This window comes from Rattus norvegicus, chromosome 4 (assembly GCF_036323735.1).
Source record: "Rattus norvegicus strain BN/NHsdMcwi chromosome 4, GRCr8, whole genome shotgun sequence".
Classification (NCBI taxonomy): domain Eukaryota; kingdom Metazoa; phylum Chordata; class Mammalia; order Rodentia; family Muridae; genus Rattus; species Rattus norvegicus.
The window spans coordinates 175,241,764-175,263,436 of record NC_086022.1 but is presented as its reverse complement, the minus strand read 5'-3'; the positions used below and the strand labels follow the sequence as shown (position 1 = coordinate 175,263,436).

Sequence of the window (21,673 nt, the reverse complement as noted above, 5' to 3'; positions counted from 1 at the left end):
ATTACAGGAATAAGGAGGCAAGCATGCTTGATTGTCTTAGCCTTATCTGGACTTGATCCAAGTATTACTCATCATTGATTATGTCAAAATTGGATATCTAATACCAAATGAAACCAAATTACTGAACTGTTGTTTAACCAGAAACTCACTGTCCCCTGAAAGTAAGTAATGGAGAGGGTGGGGGTAAGGACATATACCACTTATTATTTCAAGTGAGTTATTCTAGGCCAGAGCTGTAAGCCACTGCGGCCACACCTTCCTCTGCAGGGAAGGACTTGGTCCCCCTCTCCCCCAAGCCATGTGGACAGCTCCCCGAGGCACATCTCAAAGGTCTAACTGTGCGTGTGACCCAGTCCGGGTTTTCTGTTTGTTGTCCAGCAGAAAGAAGCAGACTGATCTGTGTTTAAGGGCGGCCTGGTCTACATATGGAGTTACAACACAGCCAGGACTGCAGAAACCAAGTGCTCCTCACCCTCCCACCCAGAAAAAACCCCAGGCTCTTCTCGTGCTCAACCTTACAGCATGGACAGAACGTGATGGCCAACTTCTTGCTCCTGTCCCAATCCTTCCTGCATGCTACATGCATTTCCAGGCCAGGATGGATTTTATCTTCCCATCCCACCCTATCCCACCCCTACCCTAAAACTATAAATCAAAATAAACTCTTCCTTAAAAATGAAATAAAGCTAACTATTCCAAGTCTTCTTCTGAGGGAATAATGGAGTTGTGAACCTTGTTTCACACCCAGTTGCATCTCAAAGAATGCTGTTTTCAGGGAGACACAGTTTGTTTCCATCTGCTTAATGGAAGTTACAATAACCCTCTCGTGAATCATAAACAGGAGAATGAAATGCAGACATGCCAACATGGGTGTGCACACATTCACACTAAAGTTGGTAGACTGTTGTCAATGAAACTTACACTGCAGTGAATAGCAGCACAGGCACCACTGTGTGGTTAGACTCAGTGTTTGACGAGCAGACAGGGCTTTGGCTGAGTAAAGTAACAGATTACAGCAGCCCCCAAACAGGCTGTCCCACAGATCTCTCAAAGACACTACCTTCCCCAGCCACGCCTACAACTCAGCACAGCAGCCCCCAAAATAGGCGGCCCCACAGGTTTCTTAAAGACATTACCCGGGTTGGGGATTTAGCTCAGTGGTTAGCTCAAGGCCCTGGGTTCAGTCCCCAGCTTCGGAAAAAAAAAAAAAAAGAAAAAAGAAAAAGAAAAAGAAAAAAAAAAGACATTACCTTCCCCAACCACACCTACAGGTTAGCACATTTCTCTAAGTTTTCCTAAGGAGCAGTCTGTTTTACACCCATTCAAGAACACTTCTTGTGGCAGATAGATGGTGGATCCTGCATTTGGGAGGCTGAGGATTTCTGTGAATACCAGACTAGCCTGGGCTACAAAGGGAAACCTTGTTGTACAGATGTTGGAGGAAAAAGAAAATGTATTTACTTATCTCAGTTTTAAAGTGTCAAAAGAATGCCTGAGGGTTTTTTTTTCCTCCAGATTGTTCATTTATCACTAGCTAATAACATATTCATCTTTTTTGGCAACCAGAATTCCTAAAGACCTCAGAATGCTTTAACTTAAGATCAAATCAAAATCCAGGGATGGTGGTGTGTGTGGACTCTATCCAGAGACTAAGGGAGGTAAAGTTGAATTCTCAATAAGGGCAACTGATTAGGCAGATGCACCCCACCCCCAAAAAAATACAACCCGAGGAGAGAAATCACTACTGGCTTATAAATTCTAATCATCAAAACACTAGCAGATGGTCAAAAGTAAACGCTAATGTACTTTAGGAACATATTAAGCCTGATTCTTTTTCAAAGTACATTGAAAATCAACTTCAATTATGAAATTTTACAAAGCAATCAAAAATTAGAGCAGCAACCAAAACATACTACATTTCTTAAATGTTCTAACTAGAACAAGCTCTAGAAAAGCCACAATTCCTCCAGACACCTCCCCCATACATGACTTTAAAAAAAAATCACCAAGGGGGATGTGACTCCCACATCAAAGTATCGCTGCACAATGCCGTTTTCATAAGTAAGCCACATCCTAATTGTTTAACCTTCATGGCTGTATCTTATGACTCCAATTCTTTCTGATTCTGCAAAGTTACTGTAAAGGACATCAATTCAAACTCACTGTTCTTTTCCACAATGTTTAAAACTTGGTCGCTCAGATTTGATGACCAAAACTCAAATCCCCTGAGATGATATAACTGATACATGTGAGGGGTTCGAGAAGCTGTGATTACACACAACAGACCAACAGTCCTTTTTGAAAGTAAAGCAAAGCCAGGCTTGGGGATGTCCTCCCAGCACAAGTTACTCCCGTGAGATCCAGGAGACCAGCCATATTGGAAAACACTTGTCAATTACAGTTCTGACAAGTGTTCCCGAACACCGATGCACGAAGCTACCGAGGTGTACACCAAGGGCTTCTGGGCCGCTTTGGGGGAGCTGTCTCCGGGATAGAGTCGTCCTTCGATCCGAAAGAACCGCGCGCGGAGGTAAGGAGGGTAGGGGAAAGGAGAGTTGAGGGGGATGGTGAGGAGTTGGAAGCCGCTCAGTGGCGAGAGAGGGGCGCGGCGGCCGCCCGGGATTTCCAAGTTGAGATCTGGGGGGGAGGGGCCGAGAACCAGGGAGCGGGAGATCACCGAGAGAAAGTCCCCCGGGTCTGGGGTCCGGGGTCCCAGAGTCGGGGGCAGGGGTGATGCTGGCGAAGACGTTTCTCAAGGCGAGCGGGCGGGCGGGCGGGGTTGGGAAGGGGAGGCAAGAAACGGAAAGGACCGCGGCGAGAAAGTCCCCTTGGTCCCCTTGGCGGTGGCCCGGACTCTACCCGGAGCAAGGAGATCGCTGCCAGGAGGTCCCCCCTGCTGGGCCACCAGTCCAGGAGGTGGGAGGGGATCGGGCAAGGAAGTCAACTCAAAGGGGTCCAAAGAGTCCCCTAGACAGGACCCAAGGGGAGTCCCCTGGAGTCAGGAAGGAGTCCCCTGAGTCCCCTCGACCGGGTCCGGGAAGAGTTCCCTTGGCGGCGCACTGACCTGTCCTCCGAGTCCATGCGGCTCAGCGGCTCCCCGTCCGACGACATCTCCAGGCTGCCCCGCCGGCCCCCGGAGGTCGCGCTGCTCCCGCCTCCCCCGGTGCCGTAACCCTCGTCGCCGCCGCTCGACACCACGCTACTGCTGCTACTACCGCCGCCGTTGCCCGGGCCGCCCGGGCCGCCCCGCGGTCCCTTGGGCTCCTCCAGGCCCTCCTTCCCGTCCCCATCGCCGCTGCTGCTGCTCGCCGCGCCCGGGCTCAGCGAGCGCGTCTCGTCGCCGCTGCAGCCGCCGCTGCTGCTGCCCACCAGGCTCTCGGCGCTGCTCTCCTCCTCAGCGCCGCCGCTGCTACTGCCCTCGTCCTCGTCGTCCTCGTCGTCCTCGTCCTCGTCCCCGCCCGCCTGGCTGGCGCTCTCGGGGCTAGGCTCCGACATGGTCTCCGCCTCGCCGCCCCCCGCGCCGCCGCCCGCTCCGCCGTTCAACAGCAGCGCGGCCACCGCCTCTGCCTCCGCCTCATCGTCCTCCTCCTCCTCCTCTTCCTCCGGCGGCTCGGCCCGGCCGCGCGCCGCGGGCCCGGGGCTGCCGGGGGACAGCGGGCTGAGGCGGGAGAGCTCCTCCAAGTCGGCCATGTCGGTGAGCGCGGCGGCCATGGCGGCGCCTGCTGCTCCTCCGCCTCCTCTCGCCGCCGCCGCCTCCTCTCGCGGCGCGCCGCCTCGCCCCCGCCTCCCCGCGCCCGCACGCCCCAAACTCCTCGCAGCCGCCGCAGAGCGGGAGGAGGGCCCGCGGGGCTGCGTCAGGCTGCACACGCGCTACGGAGCCCGCGCGGGGACACGCGCCGGAACGCGCGCACTCACGCGGACGAGGCAGCGCGCCTGCGCGGCGGCCCACGGCAGCCACTCCCCCGGCCAGCCTGGCCCCTCGGAGAGTTTCTCGGGGCCTTCCCACGCCTTCCCGCGCCCAGCGGAGGCGGGACGAGCCCTCGAAACCTGAAGTCACTGGGGATTTTCACAGCCCTGTACTTCTCTAGAGGAAAGCATCCGCTCAGAGTGTGTGTGGGAAGGTGTCCTGTAGAAGGAAGCCATAAGTGGAGCAAGAGTCTCACCTTCTGAGTGCTTACCGTACGCAAAGACAGGACACAAAAATGTGCAGAAAGTTAAATAGATTTTTTTTTTTTTGAGGCATAGAGCTGCCGTCCACACCGCGGAGGCATAGTCCTCACTCTCAGCCGGACCTGCTTACCTGTCCCGACGTTCCAACGACCCAAGGAGGGAAGCTCAGACGAAGAGGGCAGCGCTTTAGCTCAAGATCCTCGCAGTTTTTAGTCCTGGAGCTTCTAATAAAATCTGGGATGAAGCTGTAGGTAGGCTGAGTTCTCGGGGGTGTAGTGCTGGCTCTGCCGTTGAGCGATCTAACCGCTCTTCCAGAGGACCCGGCGCTCGGTTCCCAGCACCCACATGGCGGCTCACAACTGTCTAACTCCAGAAGCTCTGACCCTGGCCTCCCTCCCGGTCACGTGGGCGGTGCACACATGTACCTGACCTAAAATAGGCGTGCCTTTACGCCCAGCCCTCGGGTGGCCGAGGCAGGAGAGTCTCCGAGATCTCTAGGCTAGCCTGAGCTATAGAGAGAGTTCTAGGCAGGCCAGTGATAACGCAGTGAAACCCTGTCTCAAAAAGCGAAACTCGGGAGGGTGGGAAGAAAAGAAAGCCTGGAAGGAGAGATCAATACTCAAACTAGTGAAAGCTCCTCCCTATCCTCAGGCAAGAGTCCTTTCCTTTGTGGGGTTTACATTAAGGGAAGCATTGCATCTTCCAAAACTTTCAGTAAGGGAATGCCTTGTTAATAAGCTTTTGTAAAATAAAGACCTGGAGTTTATGTTCCTCCTAACTAGTAAGGAGCCCACATTACACTCTGACTCCCAAGCACAAGGCATATTCTCGCATACTCTCTCTCTCTCTCTCTCTCTCTCTCTCTCTCTCTCTCTCTCACACACACACACACACACGCGCGCGCACACACACACACACAGAGAGAGAGAGACCCCCAGGTAGAGTGCTTTCAAGTTTCTAGAATTCTCTGCCCTAATAAAATAAAAATAATAAAGAAACAACATGTAGCCTACCAAAATAATCACAGCACTCAAGTATGAGGCTAGAAGGATCCTTGCAACTTTGAGGCAAACTAGCGTGGGCCACAAGGTAAACGCCTACGTCACTACAAATACCAGAGTAGTGTAGCTGCAGCCTTACCCTTTGGATACATATTATCACATGTACTGTGTTAAGCCACTGGTGTCCCCCCCCAACCCCCCCAGTGGAAGGAAACATTGTCAAAAAAATGTTGCCTCAAGGGAAGGCAAAAATTAAAATAATAATACACAATATGGGACACTATGTTTTATAAACAACTTTACACAGCTGTTGCCATCTTGGATTGTACACTAAGGATCAACAGAACTGGACTGAAGTAAAGCTTGGAACCAGTGAATATGGAGGTGGCTCTGGTGAATGTTAGAGATTAGGACTGAATTAGTAAAGAATATTCAAACCTTTTTATCTCCCCCGCCCACCTTCTAGGAATTTTATGCAAATATTTTACTCTTCCCCAACCAATTAACCTTTGTTTAAATAAAAGCCCACAGCTCTACTCTCTGAACTTGATGGCCAGGAGCAGTGACCTTTTTCTCCTCGGAGCAGTAATACCCTTCCTCAGATTCCTGTCAAATCCAGATGTATTTCCTGCCACTGTGTGTGTGTTCAGTCTCATGAGCACACCCTCTTGATCGAGTGGTTGCCTTGTTTGGTCCCTTCAGTTGTACTCAGGGTCTCTTTCATTGTGACCCTCAATTTCTCGCATCCATAATTACTTTATAAAATGATGTATTGGTTTAGGCACCGCAGTACTAATGGGGTCACTGATTCTACCCCTCACACCTAACACTCCATCCCGTCGCCCTCTCACACTTGACTCTGCTGTTCAGGCACCTACTGTGCCTGCCCAAATCTGAGAAACCAGGCAAAGCCAGGATGTCCTCTGGAGAAATGGAGATCACCATGTTGAGCACCGCTGTTAGTGGAAACCTTGAGTGGGCTGCTGTGTTCAGAGTCCCGGGCTTTCTGTGAAACAGCTCTTTATGAGTTCTGTTTCCTTTAGAGACCCAGACGGGTTTTCATGGGCCTGAACTTGAGACAGATTTGAGTCACAGCTACCCCAAGCTGCATTTATGACTCTCCATCGCGTGACTAAGTCTTTTTTACACAGCTTCTCTCGTTCTCTCTTCACTTCTAAAATGAGTCCTGTTCTAGGAAGCAGCCTCCACCTGTGTCAGCCAGTGTGCCTCCATCTTGCCTCAGCAGGTCACCAGACATGCCCAGGCGTGCTTGACCACGGGGCGACAAATCCATGTCAGCTCTAAGCTGGGATTCCTGCCACACTGCAAATTAGATGTTTCTAAAATTTCCCCAAAATTGGCAGCCAGTTACATTTTGCGCCTTGGTTTTACTTCCCTTTATTCGGTCTCTGTGCGTGGATACTGCCCTTGTGAGCAAGAGCAATAGCACCACGATGACTTCATCCCCTGAGTGACTTGGCACTGAAAGGAAATACCCATGAAGAGAGATGTTAAAGCTAGAAAGAACATCAAGGCTTCCACGAAGTCTTTCATATGACTGTAGCCTGGAGTTGAAATTCATCAGCATAACCTGGATACTTTTAGACTCCAATCCCATTAAGAGGTTATATGTGGACTGGAGCAATGGCTCGGCAGTTAAGAACACTGATTGCTCTTCCAGAGGTCCTGAGTTCAAATCCCAGCAACCACATGGTGGCTCACAACCATCTGTAATGAGATCAGATGCCCTTTGGTGTGTCAGAAGAGAGCTATAGTGTATTTATATATAATAAACAAATAGATCTAAAAAGAGGTTATATGCACGAGTAGAATGTATGTGCTGAGAGTAGTTTTGAACTTCTGTTTACTCTCCGCCTGTCTGTCCCTTGTTCTGTCTGCCTATCTCTATGTCCTGTTGAATTTTTCTTTTCTGTTTTTGGAACGGCCTCACTGTGTAGCGCTGGAAGGAAGCAGCGGACAAGAGCAGCCAACCTCGGTTCGCAGGCCTGCAGTGGCCTGGTAGCAGACAGGCAACGTCTCACCTACAAGGTCCACGGAGCATGTTTCCCATATACATTAAATATATGTGGTGTCTACTGTATGCCTGGAAACTTGATATGTACACTAGGCTGACCTCCATCCAATTCACAGGAAGCCACCTGCTCCTGCCTCTGAAGTACCAGGATAATCATGGATGCCACATGCACACATTGTTCAGTTTATCGTTGTTGTTCTCTTATTTTACGTGCATTGCTCGTATGTTTATCTATACACTATATTGGAATATGGCATTCACAGATGACAAAAGAAGGTATCAGGTCTCCCGAAACAGGAGTTACAGATAGCTGTTAGCCACCGTGTGGACGCTGGGAAGCAAACCTGGGTTCTCTAGAAGAGCAGTCCAAGCTCTCAACCAGAGCTTAAACCACTTCTGTTTAATAATTTTTTGAGAGTCTTATGTGGCTCCAAAATGACCTTGAATTTGATAGGTAGCTGAGAACGACTTTGAATTATTATTTTTAAGGATTCGTTTAATTAATTTTAAATGGTGTTTGTGTGAGTGCAGGTGCTTTAGGAGTCCAGAAGTCATTGAATCCTCCTGGAGCCGGAGGTACGGGCAGGTGCAAGCCACCCAGTGTTGGCTACTAGGAATGGAACTTGCTGCTCCTGCAGAACAGTGCAGTATTGTCTTTCTTTGATCCTTTCTTCCTTTCCTTTCTTCCTTCCTCCCTTCCTTCCTTTCTTTCTTTGTTTCTTTCTTTGTTTCTTTCTTTTTGTTTTTGTTTTTGTGTCCTTTCCTTCCTTTCTTTCTTTGTTTCTTTCTTTGTTTCTTTCTTTCTTTCTTTCTTTCTTTTTGTTTTTGTTTTTGTTTTGAGACAGGGTTTCTCTGTGTAGCACTGACTGTCCTGGAACTTCCTCTGCAGAATAGGCTGGCCTTGAACTCAGAGTTGATTCTGCCTCTGCATCTAAAATGCTGGGGTTAAAGGTGTATGAGCCACCAGCGCCTGGCTGGCCTTGGTTTGTTTATTTTCTTTTTTATTTGTTTATTTTTAGAACTCCTATAACCAAAGTTCACGTCAAACCCCAGAGGTAGCGGAGGGTGACCTTGAACTTCTGACCCTTGGGACTCCACTGTCCTCCCCACTCCTCTTTTTTATCTAAATGACACTTTGCTCAAATTAGCAGCCATTGCCTTCCCTGTTCCCACTTTTTTTTTTTAATTTACATTTCAAATGTTATTGCCTTTCCTGGTTTCCTTTTCATAAACCCCCATCCCATCCCCATCCCCATCCCCCTTCTTCTATGAGGGCGTTTCCCACCCCTTCCCGCCTCCCTGCCCTGACATTCTGGGGCATTGAGCCTTGGCAGGACCAAGAAAGGGCTTCTCCTCCCATTGGTTCCCAACAAGGCCATCCTCTGCTACACATGCAGCTGGAGCCGTGGGTCTATCCACGTGTATGTACTCTTTGGATGGTGGTTTAGTCCCTGAGAGCCCCACTTCCTTTTTTTTTTTTTTTTTTTTCTTTTTTCTGGAGCTGGGGACCGAACCCAGGGCCTTGCGCTTGCTAGGCAAGCGCTCTACCCCTGAGCTAAATCCCCAACCCCCCCACTTCCTTTTTTTACATAAGGCTTCTGTAGTCTATACTGGCCTAAAACACCCAAGGTAGTCAAGGATGACCCTGAATTCCTTCTCTGTCTCCATCTGCAGCCTGAGTTCTGGGCTTACAGGAAGGGACCACCTCTGGCAGCTTTTCAGGGTCTGCCAATTGTCCCTTTTAGGTTGGTAATGGTAGACAAGGCCTCCTTAGGTCCAGGCCAAGTTTGAACGTGCTCTGTAGCCCATGGTGGCCTTGAATTTGCAGTCCTCCTGCACCTGACTCCGGAGCAGCTGGGATAGCAAACAGGCCTGTGCCCCCAGACCCCTCGCTCTCCCCACCACACTGATATCAGCAGTAGATTATGGTGCTTAGAGATGTTTTGTTTTCTTTAAAGCAGTCACACAGCTGTTTGTGTAAGGATAAGAAACTCACTGTCCCCAGGTTCTTCTCCAGAGTCTCAACATGAGGGGAGCAAGCAGGAGCGTCACCTAAGCAGTGACAAGAGCAGCCAACCTCCTTTGCAGGCCTGCAGTCGCTTGGTGGCATTAAATCCATGTGGTGTCTACTACATGCCAGGTACAATTGCTTTTTAAAACATGTATTTATTTGTGTGTGTGTGTGTGTGTGTGTGTGTGTGTGTGTGTTGCTTCTTTCCTTCTACTGTGTGGGTCTCGGGGATTGAACCCACGTCTGTCAGGCTTGTTAGTCTGTGTATACTATCCCATTCCTATTTTCCTCCGGTCTGGGTACTGAAACCCGGCCCTCAATCATGGTAGGTAAGCACCTATGGTTGAAATGCAGGCTAGCCTCCCCACACTCTCCTCTCTGCTCCAGGAAAGTGGATAAAGGCGATAAACAGCCCTGCTCTCATGAAACTTCCACTCTGGTCACGTGCTTGCAAATGACAGGAAAAAGGGACAAGTGTGCGGTGCCTCCCTAGGGCATTCCATCAGTGAGAATATTTTTCTGACACCATTTCTGCTAATTAGTAAACCTTGTGGTATAAATTTCAATAAAGATTCTTGAAATGCTTGAGTAGCCACCTGGGGAGTCTGGGGTCCTGATTAGGGCCCTTCAGACCACAGCTCACCTCCCCTGCAGTGTGAGTTCCTAACAGAACTCTAATGGGAACTCACCTCCCCTAGAGGATAGATTAAAGTTAATTTACACATAAATACATTACTCCGCTGGTAAGGAAGTATTTTAATGTAAATTAGGGCAGAGGATCCTGACACCAAGGCAGCTATAGAGTCACAAACTACTTTTATTATATTTTTAAATTTATTTTGACAAGTTCTTCCGTATTCCAGCATGGCTTTGAACTCACTGCACTGCTCAGGATGACTGAATTCCTGATATCCCGACTCTGCCTGCTCCGTTCTTGGTTGTAGGACATCCACACATCAGGGTGCTCAGGATAGAATCCAGGCCTTCTGTGCACAAGAGCCAAGCCCTGTAGGCCCTGGACTGTATCTCTCCCCAGCCCCAGGCTCTGCTTCTTAGTGTTTGTGTTGTTGGGTTTGTGATCTCCTTGATCCAAAAGGACTTGTTCTAGGATCCAGTCTGTCCTGGAACTCACTGTGTAGCCCACACTGGCCTCAAACTCATGACAAGACTCCAGGAGAAGAAAAGAAAATGCCCCACAGAAGGCCTATACGATGGCTCAATGGGTAAAGGTGCTCGCCACCAAGATTAAGAACCAGAGTTTGGTCCCACATGGCGGAAGGAGAGAAGGAGCTTGTCCGAGTTGTTGTCCTTTGGTGTCCGCACCGGTGCCATAGCTCATGCCCACTCACGCCAAGTAAATAAATGTATCGTGTATGGGGGTTGGGGATTTAGCTCAGCGGAAGAGCGCTTGCCTAGGGAGCGCAAGGCCCTGGGTTCGGTCCCCAGCTCCGGAAAAAAAGAAAAAAAAAAGTATCGTGTGTCTGTGTGTGTGTGTGTGTGTGTGTGTGTGTGTGTATCTCCCAAATGAAAAAATGCCATGCCTAAATAAATAAATGACTAGCTGACTAGCTTTCTGTTTATTTGCTGGCTTCTATATCAGTCCTTTAGACCTTCCTTCAGACTTGCTAAGTAAGTTCTACTGAGTTATATCCCAAGCCCCGAGATACCCCCTTATCACTTGGTAAATCAAAACCTAGTGGTTGGGCTGGAGAGATGGCTCAGCGATAAAGAGCATTGTTCTTCCAGAGGTCCTGAATTCAATTCCCAGCAACCACACGGTGGCTCGCAACCATCTATGATGAGATCAGATGCCCTCTGGTGTGTCTGAAGACAGCGACAGTGTACTCTCTGTCACACAGTGTGAGCACAGTGTAGTCACATACGTTAAATAATCTTTAAAAAGCAAAACAAAACACCTATGGGTTAAGAGTAAGTGCTGCTGTTGCAGAGGCCTGCAGTTCTGTCCATAACGTTCCCAGGGCAGCTTGAGAGTCCCCGAGCCTCCAGCTCCTGCACTCACACGCCCACCCATATCCACAGAAACATGACATTGGAATAAAACAGGCAGGTGGTGGTGTGTGACTTTAATCCCAGCACTTGGGAGGCAGAAGCAGATGAATCTCTGAGTTCTGGGCTAGCCTGGCCTTCAGAGCAAGCTTCAGGATACCCAAAGCTACACGAAGAAACTCTGTCTTAAAAAAGAATAAAATAAGAAAATAACATAGATCTGTAAGAAAAAAAATAACTATAAATGTTGAGATAGGGTCACAGTATGTAGCTCAGGTTGGCCTGAAGCTGAATGCTCCCTACCTGAGTATCCACAGGCGGAGGTCACCAGTGTGCATCACCATACCTGAGTATCCACAGGCGGAGGTCACCTTTGTGCATCACCACACCTGAGTATCCACAGGCTGAGGTCACCGGTGTGTCACCACACCTGGAAAGCACTGTATGTTCATTCAGGGGTTGGCATATGGATGACAGAGAGGTTTACAAATTCCAGATCAGGCCGAATAATGTGGTAAATTCTAAGACAGGCTGGGCTTCAAAACGGTAAGGATTCCATCACACAGACACAAGCACACAGAAACAGAGACACAAGCGCACACACACACACACAGACACACACACACAGAGACACAAGCACACACACACAGACACACACACACAGACGCACACAGGCACACAGACACACACACAAACACACACATAGATACACAGACACACAAGCATACACACACAGACACGCACACACAGATACACACGCAAGCACACACAGAGACACAAGCACACACACACGCACACACAGACACACAGATACACACACAGACACACACACAGATACACAGACACACAAGCATACACACACACAGATACACACACAGACACACACACACTCGCTATTAACACATTAATGTGGATAAAAACCCCAACCACCACATCTAAGGACCTGAGTTGGATATCCTGGAACCCATGGGGGCAGGGGAGGGGGGAAGAAAGAACCAACTTCTAAAAGTCGTCTTCTAACCACCACCACTGCCACAGTCACCGCCACCACACACACATGGTGTGGCACACATGCAACCCTCTCATGAACATACAGTTAAATAGTTTTTTCAAAAAACATACTATTTTAGTGAGTTGCTATTGTTCATATGCGGCTTGAATTTTGAATTTTTGTTTTTTAAGATGAGTTTTATTTAAAGGAGAGAGAGAGAGAGAGTGAGAGAGAGAGTGTGTGTGTTCATCCCATTTATGTGGGTGATATGAAAGGAACAGAGAGTGAGAATAAGACACGCACACACCTTTGTAATCAAGCCAGCCTTTAGCCGGAGAACATGAGGTGTCACCTGAACTGATCTGTGTGATCCACCGTCCCCACCAGTACAGGGTAGGTCATCATTTACAGAGCTTTCATGAGGAGGAAGTGAGCTAGCATGTGGGGGTCCTCTCTTCATGCATTATGGTTGGGGTTCTTGTGTTCTTGCTCCCTAAGTAGGGCTTAATCAATAACTTGGTTTCCTTCTGGAGATAGGCCCAGCAGTGCTGAGGTCTCCAAGCTGCGGAGGCCTGAGGTAAGAACAGGATGGCAGCACTGATGAACGCTTGCTAAAATCTTCATCTGTGTTAAAAGCTCCTTGAAGGGCCTAGGCAGGTTAGCTGGTGTAATCTCTGGACCTCTGAGGTAAGGACAAATAGAGTGCCCATTTGAAGTGCAGAAAGACCCTGACTAGAGGGTTCCAGAAGCCTTTAGGCTCAATGCAGAGTAAAAACTAAATCTGAGGGCAGTGGGGTGCATACTTTTAATCCCAGCACCAGGGAGGCAGCAGCCAGAAGATCTCTGTGAGTTCCAGGCCAGCCTGGTCTAGAGAGCTAGTTGCAAACCAGCCAACGCCATGCAAAAACAAACAAACAAACAAACAAACCAACAACAAAAAAAGTCCCACCCCAAAAATTAAAGTCTGAAGAGGAAACTGTTTCAATCTTTCTCTCTCTCTCTTCTTTCTTTATCTCTCTCTCTCTCTTTCTTTCTTTCCTATAAATAGTATCTCTAAGTAGAAGAGGGCATTAGATCCCATTACAGATGGTTGTGAGCCCCATGTAGTTGCTGGGAATTGAACTCAGGACCTCTGGAAGGGCAGTCAGAGCTCTTAACCACTGAGCCATCTCTCCAGTCATTGCTTTGATGTTCTATTGGGCAGACTGAACCTCCTCACGGGGCAGCAACCTGAGTACCTGTTACCTGTCCAGGGGCTATGCCTTCATGTACAAGTGGGTTTGTTGTTGCTGTTGTTGCTGTTGTTGTTACAAACAACAAAAGCATTGGCTGGTCTACAACTAGCTCTCTAGTTAAAACTTGAATTGTTGTGTGGCCATCTCCTAATTTAAACATTCCCTGCAGGAAGGAGCAGTCCATGCAATTTGTGAGATTCCCCCCAAATTCAGGAACCAAAAAGCCTCCCAAAGCCCCTCCCCAAGGTTACATAAGCTCATCTAAAGGGACTCCCCTGTGGAATCGATTGCAAGAAATACTGGGATTTCCGTGGCTGCAGAGCTCCTGTGTTCTCACCCATAGGCTGGTGTTCTTTTCCAGTGATGCAGGTCTGAGCCATGCATGTCCCTGTAAGCTACCACAGTAGGGCTGGAGAGATGGCTCAGTAGTTAAGAGCACCGACTGGGGTTGGGGATTTAGCTCAGTGGTAGAGCGCTTGACTAGCAAGCGCAAGGCCCTGGGTTGGGTCCTCAGCTCCGGGGGGGGGGGGGGGGGGGAGAAAAAAGAAAAAAAAATGTAAAGAGCACCGACTGCTCTTCCAAAGGTCCCGAGTTCAAACCATCTGTAATAAGATCTGATGCCCTCTTCTGGTATGTCTGAAGATAGCTACAATGTATATAATAAATAAATAAACCTTTAAAAAAGAAGGGGGGTTGGGGATTTAGCTCAGTGGTAGAGCGCTTGCCTAGCAAGTGCAAGGCCCTGGGTTCGGTCCTCAGCTCCGGAAAAAAAAAAAAAAAAAAGCTACCACAGTAAACTCACAGGTTCACACCAAGTTAGACTTACAGGGACCACTTGTTTGGTTTGCAAACGGTGTTCAGTGTAGTACATACGTATATACAGTCAAAGTACTCAGACATAAACAAATCAAAGACAATAAAATATTAAAAAAATAAAAATTACCTGGACATGTGCTACAGACCTTTGATCCCAGCACTTCTGAGGTAGAGACAGGAGGATCTCGGTGAGTTCCAAGCAAGATTCAGGGTAGCCAGGGCCATGTAGTGGGACACTACTAAAAATGGATGAGTTAATCCATCAATAAATCAATACAATTAATACAGTCAAAAAATAAGACTGAGGTTCTCCCCCCTCCCCCACGACTGGTGAACTTGGCAGCTCACGTGGAAAATGAGCCCAGCTCTTCCCCCGCTGAACAAAGTCATCCTCTATGCTGAGATATGATGAGGAGCCCAGGAAGCCCTTTGGTTGAGGGTGCGAGGGCTCGATGGAGCTAAAGGGAAAGCGCTATCTCTGAGGCACAGGGAAGCTCTGGGAGAGGGGCTCTGTCAATGGGCTCCATCTCTATCGGCCAGAACAAACATCTATAAAGGAAGACACACAATGTGAGGTCCTTTGCGAGGTCCGTAACCATTGAATTTCTTCCGTCTGCACCACTGGGCTGTTAGGGAAGTCCCGGTTCTTACTAAAGGGACAAACTTAAGGAAATGGCCTCAGATGGGCTTGCCCCAACTTCCCTTCAAAGTAGAGAATACGGTCAAGCAAGCACTGGGTACCAGCACGCCGTGGGTCGCTTACCGTGACAGGTTTCCACTCTGTGTGACAGTGAGTCCTTTCACTTAAGCTAACCAGGAATTAGTGTAGGGTGAGGAAAGAGAGAGTCGGCAATGAAAGTGGCTGCGTTTTAGAAAGAGAGACGGTGTTTCTAGAGAGCTCTGCTTTCCCCGCTCCTGATTGCTCATCTCCGCTCTTGCACATATCTGAAGACAGGGCATGAAAGTCTCCAGAAGCAGGTCCATGGCGTTTTCAGCAACTAATCCATTAGAGTAAATGCTAGATTTTAGAAATTTACTTTGGACAGAGTTTTGGAGAGTCTGTTCTTAAGGAGGCAACGTGGTTACTGCTCAGGAGAGCATCTCGTCGTACCCAGCGCCCCACAGTGGGATAGTGAATAAAGCTCATTCCCTATCCCTGGGCTGACTGACTTGGTCAAATGGTATATAAATTAAATCCACCTGAAGAATCTGATCTAATGGGATTTTTCATTTCTCAAGACTGTAGTTTAAGAATAGCCCATGAAGTTAAAAAATAAGACTGAGGTTCCCCACCCACTCACGGCTGGTGAACTTGGCAGCTCCCGTGGAAAACGAGTCATCCTGCTGAACAAATTCATCCAAAATGACTTCATAGCTTCCTTCCTTACCCTTTGGAACTCAGGAGCCATTTTCCAAGGAAGGAGTCAAACATATTTTCGAGGTTTTTTAACCCTTTAAGAAAGAAGCTACTTGGGACTGGAGAGATGGCTCAGCCATATATACTGCTCATGCAGAGGACTAGTTTATCTCCAGGCTTCTACATCAGTGTCTCATGGTGGTCTAGAACTCCAGCTTCTGGGAATTCAAAGCCACCTCTTCTGGCCTCCACAGGCACCCGTACCAACACGGCACACATTTACTCACACATGCACACATACACATGGTTAATAAAAATACAGTCGTGGGCTGGAGAGATGGCTCAGCGGTTAAGAGCACCTGACTACTCTTCCAGAGGTCCTGAGTTCAATTCCCAGCAACCACATGGTGGCTCACAACCGTCTGCAAAGAGATCTGATGCCCTCTTTTGGTGTATCTGAAGACACCTACAGTGTACTTATATATAATAAATGAATAAATCTTTAAAAAAAAATACAATCGTTTTGGGGCCTGAGAGACACGTCGGTGATTAAGTGCACTTGTTACTCTTGTGGAAGACTCCAGTTGGGTTCCCAGCATCTACGCTGTGGTTCACAACCTTCCATAACTCTAGTTCCAGGGAATCTGATGCCGTCCGATGACCTCTACAGGAACCCCCGGATAGATGTGGTACATAAATATACGTGCAGTCAAAACAGTCGTACGCATACAGTAAAAATGAAAATTGGAAAAAAAAATCTGAAAACAAGTCTTCTCTATTTTCTAATAGTGTATAAAATAATGGAATAGTGGGGTTTTTTTTTTCTTTCTTTTAGCACAAATGCTGTTGGCAGAAAGTTGATTCAGCCTTATTTAATTGGGACTCGAGGGAAATGGTTATGCCTGATATAATCTGAAGCTCAGTAATTGAACTAATATGATTTTTTTTTTCATATACCTCCCAGGGAAATACCAATGCAGGTGGATTAAGTAACACAGGGCCGTTCTGGTTTTGCCTTACTGTTGCAAAATTAAAAAACAATTAGAAATCACTAGTTGAGGAATGTCTAGGTTAGAGTTAGGGTGACAGGGCAAGACAGTGAATCTTGTATGGTCTGACTGAGGCCATTTCGGGTTTAACTAGAATTTGATCTCCTTGATTGAGAATCCCATAGAAAACTACTCAACCCCATTCTAAGAACCCAAGGTCGGGCTGTCCTAGATAGTTTAGCTTTCGTTAAACTGTGAGGAACCTCCTTCTGCATATCTTAGCTTCTCTCAGATTGCCTGCCTTCAGAAACCTTGTTCTCTGGACATTGGGGATATATCTGGGTCCCTGAATACTTGGGTGTAGTCCCAGCTGGCCAGAATAAAGATTTTCAGTTGACCGCAAATTTCATCTGAGTGGTCATCCCTGATGAGCTCCCTGTAACTGTTTAATTTTTCATGGGTGATATCCCCTTACTTCTGTCCCAGTTAGAAAAGACTCATACATGCACAGCTGCCTACAGCAGTTTAAATATATATTGTGGATGAGAGATGTGCATGAACCCCCAACTTACATTTTCATTTAAAAAATTGTTTAAGTTTCCTCTTTCCCCACTTAGGAATATACTCCTCCCATTAATCTATATTGAGATGAACCACACAGCCTCTGTCCCTCGCTCCTAATCTCCCAGCTTCTCTTTCCAAGAAGATTAACATGTTACGTTGGTTTTGGTTTTGTTAGGGAAGTGTAATTCTGTCTGAGACACTCTATGGAATTTAAGTATATATATATATATATATATATACATATATATATATGTATATATATATATATATACTTATCTGTTAAGTTAAAATTTGGGGGGCTGGAGAGATGGCTCAGCAGTTAAGAGCACTGGCTGCTCTTCCAGAGGTCCTGAGTTCAATTCCCAGCAACCACATGGTGACTCACAACCATCCATAATAGGACCTAATGTCCTCTTCTGGTGTGTCTGAGGACAGCTATGGTGTACAGTATAAATAAAAAATCTTTTTTAAAAAGTTAAAAATTTGGTATAAGGGTTGGTTGCTTGACTTAAAACTTAGTTAGAGGCCAGGCAGGGTAGCTCAGTGAGTTCTGTGCTTGCTTAGCAAGCAGGAAGCCCTGGGTTCATTCTCTAGCACGGGGTCAAACTGGGTGTGGTGATACACATCTGTACCATCCAGTACTGGGAAGGCAGAGACCGAAGGATCAGGAGTTCAAAGTCATCCTGAGCTACACAGTGAGTTCCAAGCTAGCTTTCTCTGGACACCCAGTCAGCAGAAGAAAACAAGTGGGTCCTCTTTAACCAGAAACTTAGGACTTTCCTTTTTTTTTTTTTTTTTTTTTTTCCGGAGCTGGGGACCGAACCCGGGGCCTTGCGCTTCCTAGGTAAGCACTCAACCACTGAGCTAAATCCCCAGCCCCGGGCACATTCCTTAATGCTTCTCGTATGCAAAATGGGATTAATAAAGGTTAAACTGATGTGACATCATGCTGCACACGCCCAACAGGTATATGGGCCTGTCCCTGGGACTCCAGGGTAGCTCACACACTCAGGCTTGGTGTGGGCACCTTCTGGAGTTCTGGGTTATACAATTCTAAATTAGGAAGTTAAGTCAAGAAAACCAAGGGCAGCCACGTATGCTGGTGTAGGCCTTTAATCCCAGCAATTGAGAGGCAGAGGCAGGAGGATCTCTTGTGAGTTTGAGGTCACCCTGGCATACATAGAGAGTTCCAGGACAACCAGGAAGACTGTCTCAAAAAACAAAACAAAACAACAACAACAATAAAACCTAAGGTCGGGGTTGGGTATTTAGCTCAGTGGTAGAGCGCTTGCCTAGCCTAGCAAGCACAAGGCCCTGGGTTCGGTCCCCAGCTCCGAAAAAAAGAAAAGACAAAACAAAACAAAACAAAACAAAAAAACCTAAGGTCAACTGTCAGGAGCTTCGTGAATCAATGTTGATTAAAGCAAATGCCAGGAACTGGGGATTCTCAGTTGGCAGAGTGCTCGTTTAGCTTGCTTGAGGTCTGAGTTCAGTCCTTAGCACCGGATAACTGAGCTGGACACACAGAACTGTAATTCAGCCCCTTAGGAGACTAGGACGGCAGGGCTGCATAGAGAATTGGAGCCTCGAATGCGTGGCTCCCTGCGTTACAAGAGTAACGGGGTGACAAAGCCGCAGGTGAGTCATCTTAGGCAGAGGCAGAGACGTAATGACCTCGGATGGAGCTCATCTAGGTAACTTAGCTAGATCCTGTCCCAGAAATACAGAGCAAAGGGCTGGGGCTTTGGAGGAGGGGGACTCCATCCAGGTTTCATCAAAGCGGATGAGGTTGGCTGGGAAGAGACCTGTGGCCCTAGTAGGCAGTAGGGGATCAGAAGCTCTGACAAACTTGAGGCCCCTTTGTTCCGACTAGGCTTCTGAGGGGAGAGCGGGCAGCCTTGGTTCACAGAGAGTTTGCCAGCCTCATCCATAAGGATAGGGCAGGGCATTGAAGGGAAAGGCAGCACGAGTCTACTGTTCCGTTAGGGGAAAGATACAGTTTTCATGAGTGCTGCAAAGGGCCTTCTTAAGTTCCCTGGGATTTTTGGCATTATTAGGAATGACAGGGCAGAACCAGGGTGAGAATGATGGATCAGCCGTGAAGTCATTCACAGGACAGTGCAACAAACTCAGATAGGAGGTTTGCACAGCAGTGCAGCAAACACAGGTTTGGCTTTTTACTCGTTTTGAGGCTAGGTCCTTGGAGTTCACAATGACCCCCAGATTCACTCTCCGGCAGACTATGACCTTGAGCTCCTGATCTTTTGGCCTCTACTTTGAAATGGCTAGATTCACATTTCTCTATCACCAACCTGGATTTAGATCATCAGACACAATAAGACAGTTCGCCAGGAATGGTGGTGCATATGGGTAATCCCAGGATTACAGAGAGTCCAGGCTACCCCATCACAAAGAGACAAACAAGCAAATGCAATTATTTCACCTATGAGAGTTTTTTTTTTTTTAAGATTTATTTATTTTATGTGAGTGCACTGTAGCTGTCTTCAGACACACCAGAAGAGGGCATCAGATCTCATTTCAGATGGTTGTGAGCCACCATGTGGTTGCTGGGATTTGAACTCAGGAGCTCTGGAAGAGCAGTCAGTGCTCTAAACCTCTGAGCCATCTCTCCAGCTTGTTTGTTTTAATTCACCATTATTATTATTATTATTATTATTATTATTATTATTATTATTATTCGTTTTTTAGTTTGAGACAAGGTCTTACTATGTATCCCTACATAGCCCGGGGCTATGTAAACCGGCTAATTTTGAACTCTTAGAGAGTCCCCTGAAGTGAGCGAAACAACACCATCTTGTCCTGCTTTTATCCTAACTGCATTTTACGTCGTTTGTTCCCATGTTTCTTATCCCCTAGTCCCTGAACAGTCAGGTCAGGTGTGCCTCGGCCTTGCCATGACCCTGACCACGGCCTAAATGCATAAGTGAAATATCCACGGAGTGTATTGCCAAAACAAATGTCACCAAGTTCCCCTAACACCCAACTAACAATAATGGCATTGTGGCTTTCGCCGTTTAAACGGTCTGCTCCTCTGCTTTAGCGCCAAGGGAAAAGTCTGCTCTGGGTCACCGCTAATAAAGGACACTGATTTGGCTCTCCGAGTGTTGGGATTAAAGGAACTTACCGTTGCCTGCTTTGGCTTTTAAATTATACCTGCTTGTTTGAGACAGGATCTCACCCTTAGCCCAGATTGGCCTGGAATTTGGGATGATTTTAAAAGCCCTCGATGGTCTTTCAGAGAGCTGGAATTTGGATCTTAGCACCCATGTTAAGCTCATCACGACCTCTGTAACACCAGTCTCCAGTGGATATGTTGTCCTCTTCTGGGTCTGGTGGGTGCCTGCACACATGTGGTACATACACACATATGTTTTAAGTGAAATACTAAGAGTGTGGGGGCAAGGGAAGAATCTCTTTTTTCCATGGATCTGAGCCTGTGTTAGACGGCTGCTCGGAAGCAAAGGGCATTTGGAGTTTTAGAGCCGCATGCGTGTGCGTGTGCGTGTGCGTGTGTGTGCGTGCGTGCGTGCGTGCGTGCGTGCGTGTGTGTGTGTGTGTGTGTGTGTGTGTCCATATTAGTCTCCTCCTCTGGTCTAGGCCAACTCTTGGCCTTCCTCTTTCTCCTTCTGAAGCATGGGGATTGTGAGCATGTGTGTCACCATGCACACCACCCCAGAGCAGTTTCTCTTGCTGGAAACCTTCCCATTCAGCCTGTCAGCAAGGCTGGCCTTCACAAGTGGATAATTTGTCATCTTAGCAGACAAGATCCAGCAGGCAGCAGAGAAAGCCAGCCCGAGCGAGCGGAGTCAAGCAAGGTGGAGCGCCCGAGGGGTTCAGAGTTTGTTCTTAGAGAAAGTGGCTTTGGCCAGGCTGTCCTTAGAAAAGCTGCCGCCCATTCTCCTCTCATCTACCTGAGACACATTAACAAACAACCTCCAGCCAAGGGTTTGTAAAGGCTAGCATTCTTTCCCCGGGATCTAATCTCTCTTTTATTAAGCAGCTCTTGGGTGCCTGCTTAGGCAGCACCGACGCTAAAATGCGAATGAAAGATTAACATTAAAAAAGAAACGCAAGGGCCGGTTGAATGGCCCAGTGGGTGAAGGCACTTGTCATGGAGCCTGGGAACCTACAGATTGCCCTCTGACCTCTCCATTCCTACATGACTCTTCCCCACCCCCCAAATGCCATCAAGATAGCTCAGTCTGTGAAGGCACCTGCCATCAAGCTTGATGACATGGGTTCAATTCCTAGAGCACATGGGATTGAAGGAGGGTAGAAAAACATGAAACAGTGTTTTTGACATAGTTCACCTAAAAGACGTCTGAGTCTCTCTGTAAGACTGATCCTTCCTAGTGATCTACATATTCATAACCTCCGTGTGTGTGTGTGTGTGTGTGTGTGTGTGTGTGTGTGTGTGTGTATGTCGCCCTGGCTGTAGATGAGGTTGGCCTTGAACTGATAGAGATCCTCCTGCCT

General features: G+C 47.7%; 1 protein-coding gene across 4 annotated transcripts in view; it reads right to left on the bottom strand.

The window, feature by feature from the left end:
* The window catches only part of Aebp2 (AE binding protein 2), a 38,864-nt gene extending 33,713 nt beyond the window's left edge, over positions 1 to 5,151 (bottom strand). For 2 of the 4 annotated variants that reach the window (XM_039107462.2, XM_039107461.2), the window contains exon 1: positions 3,065 to 3,851. In XM_039107462.2, the coding sequence (XP_038963390.1) occupies positions 3,065 to 3,711 (647 nt within the window). In that variant the 5' untranslated portion in view covers positions 3,712 to 3,851. Of the gene's footprint in view, positions 1 to 3,064; positions 3,894 to 4,300 lie in introns of those variants that run through there. The other 2 variants (XM_039107463.2, NM_001401545.1) reach the window with 2 other exon arrangements.
* Positions 5,152 to 21,673: the final 16,522 nt, after the last annotated feature.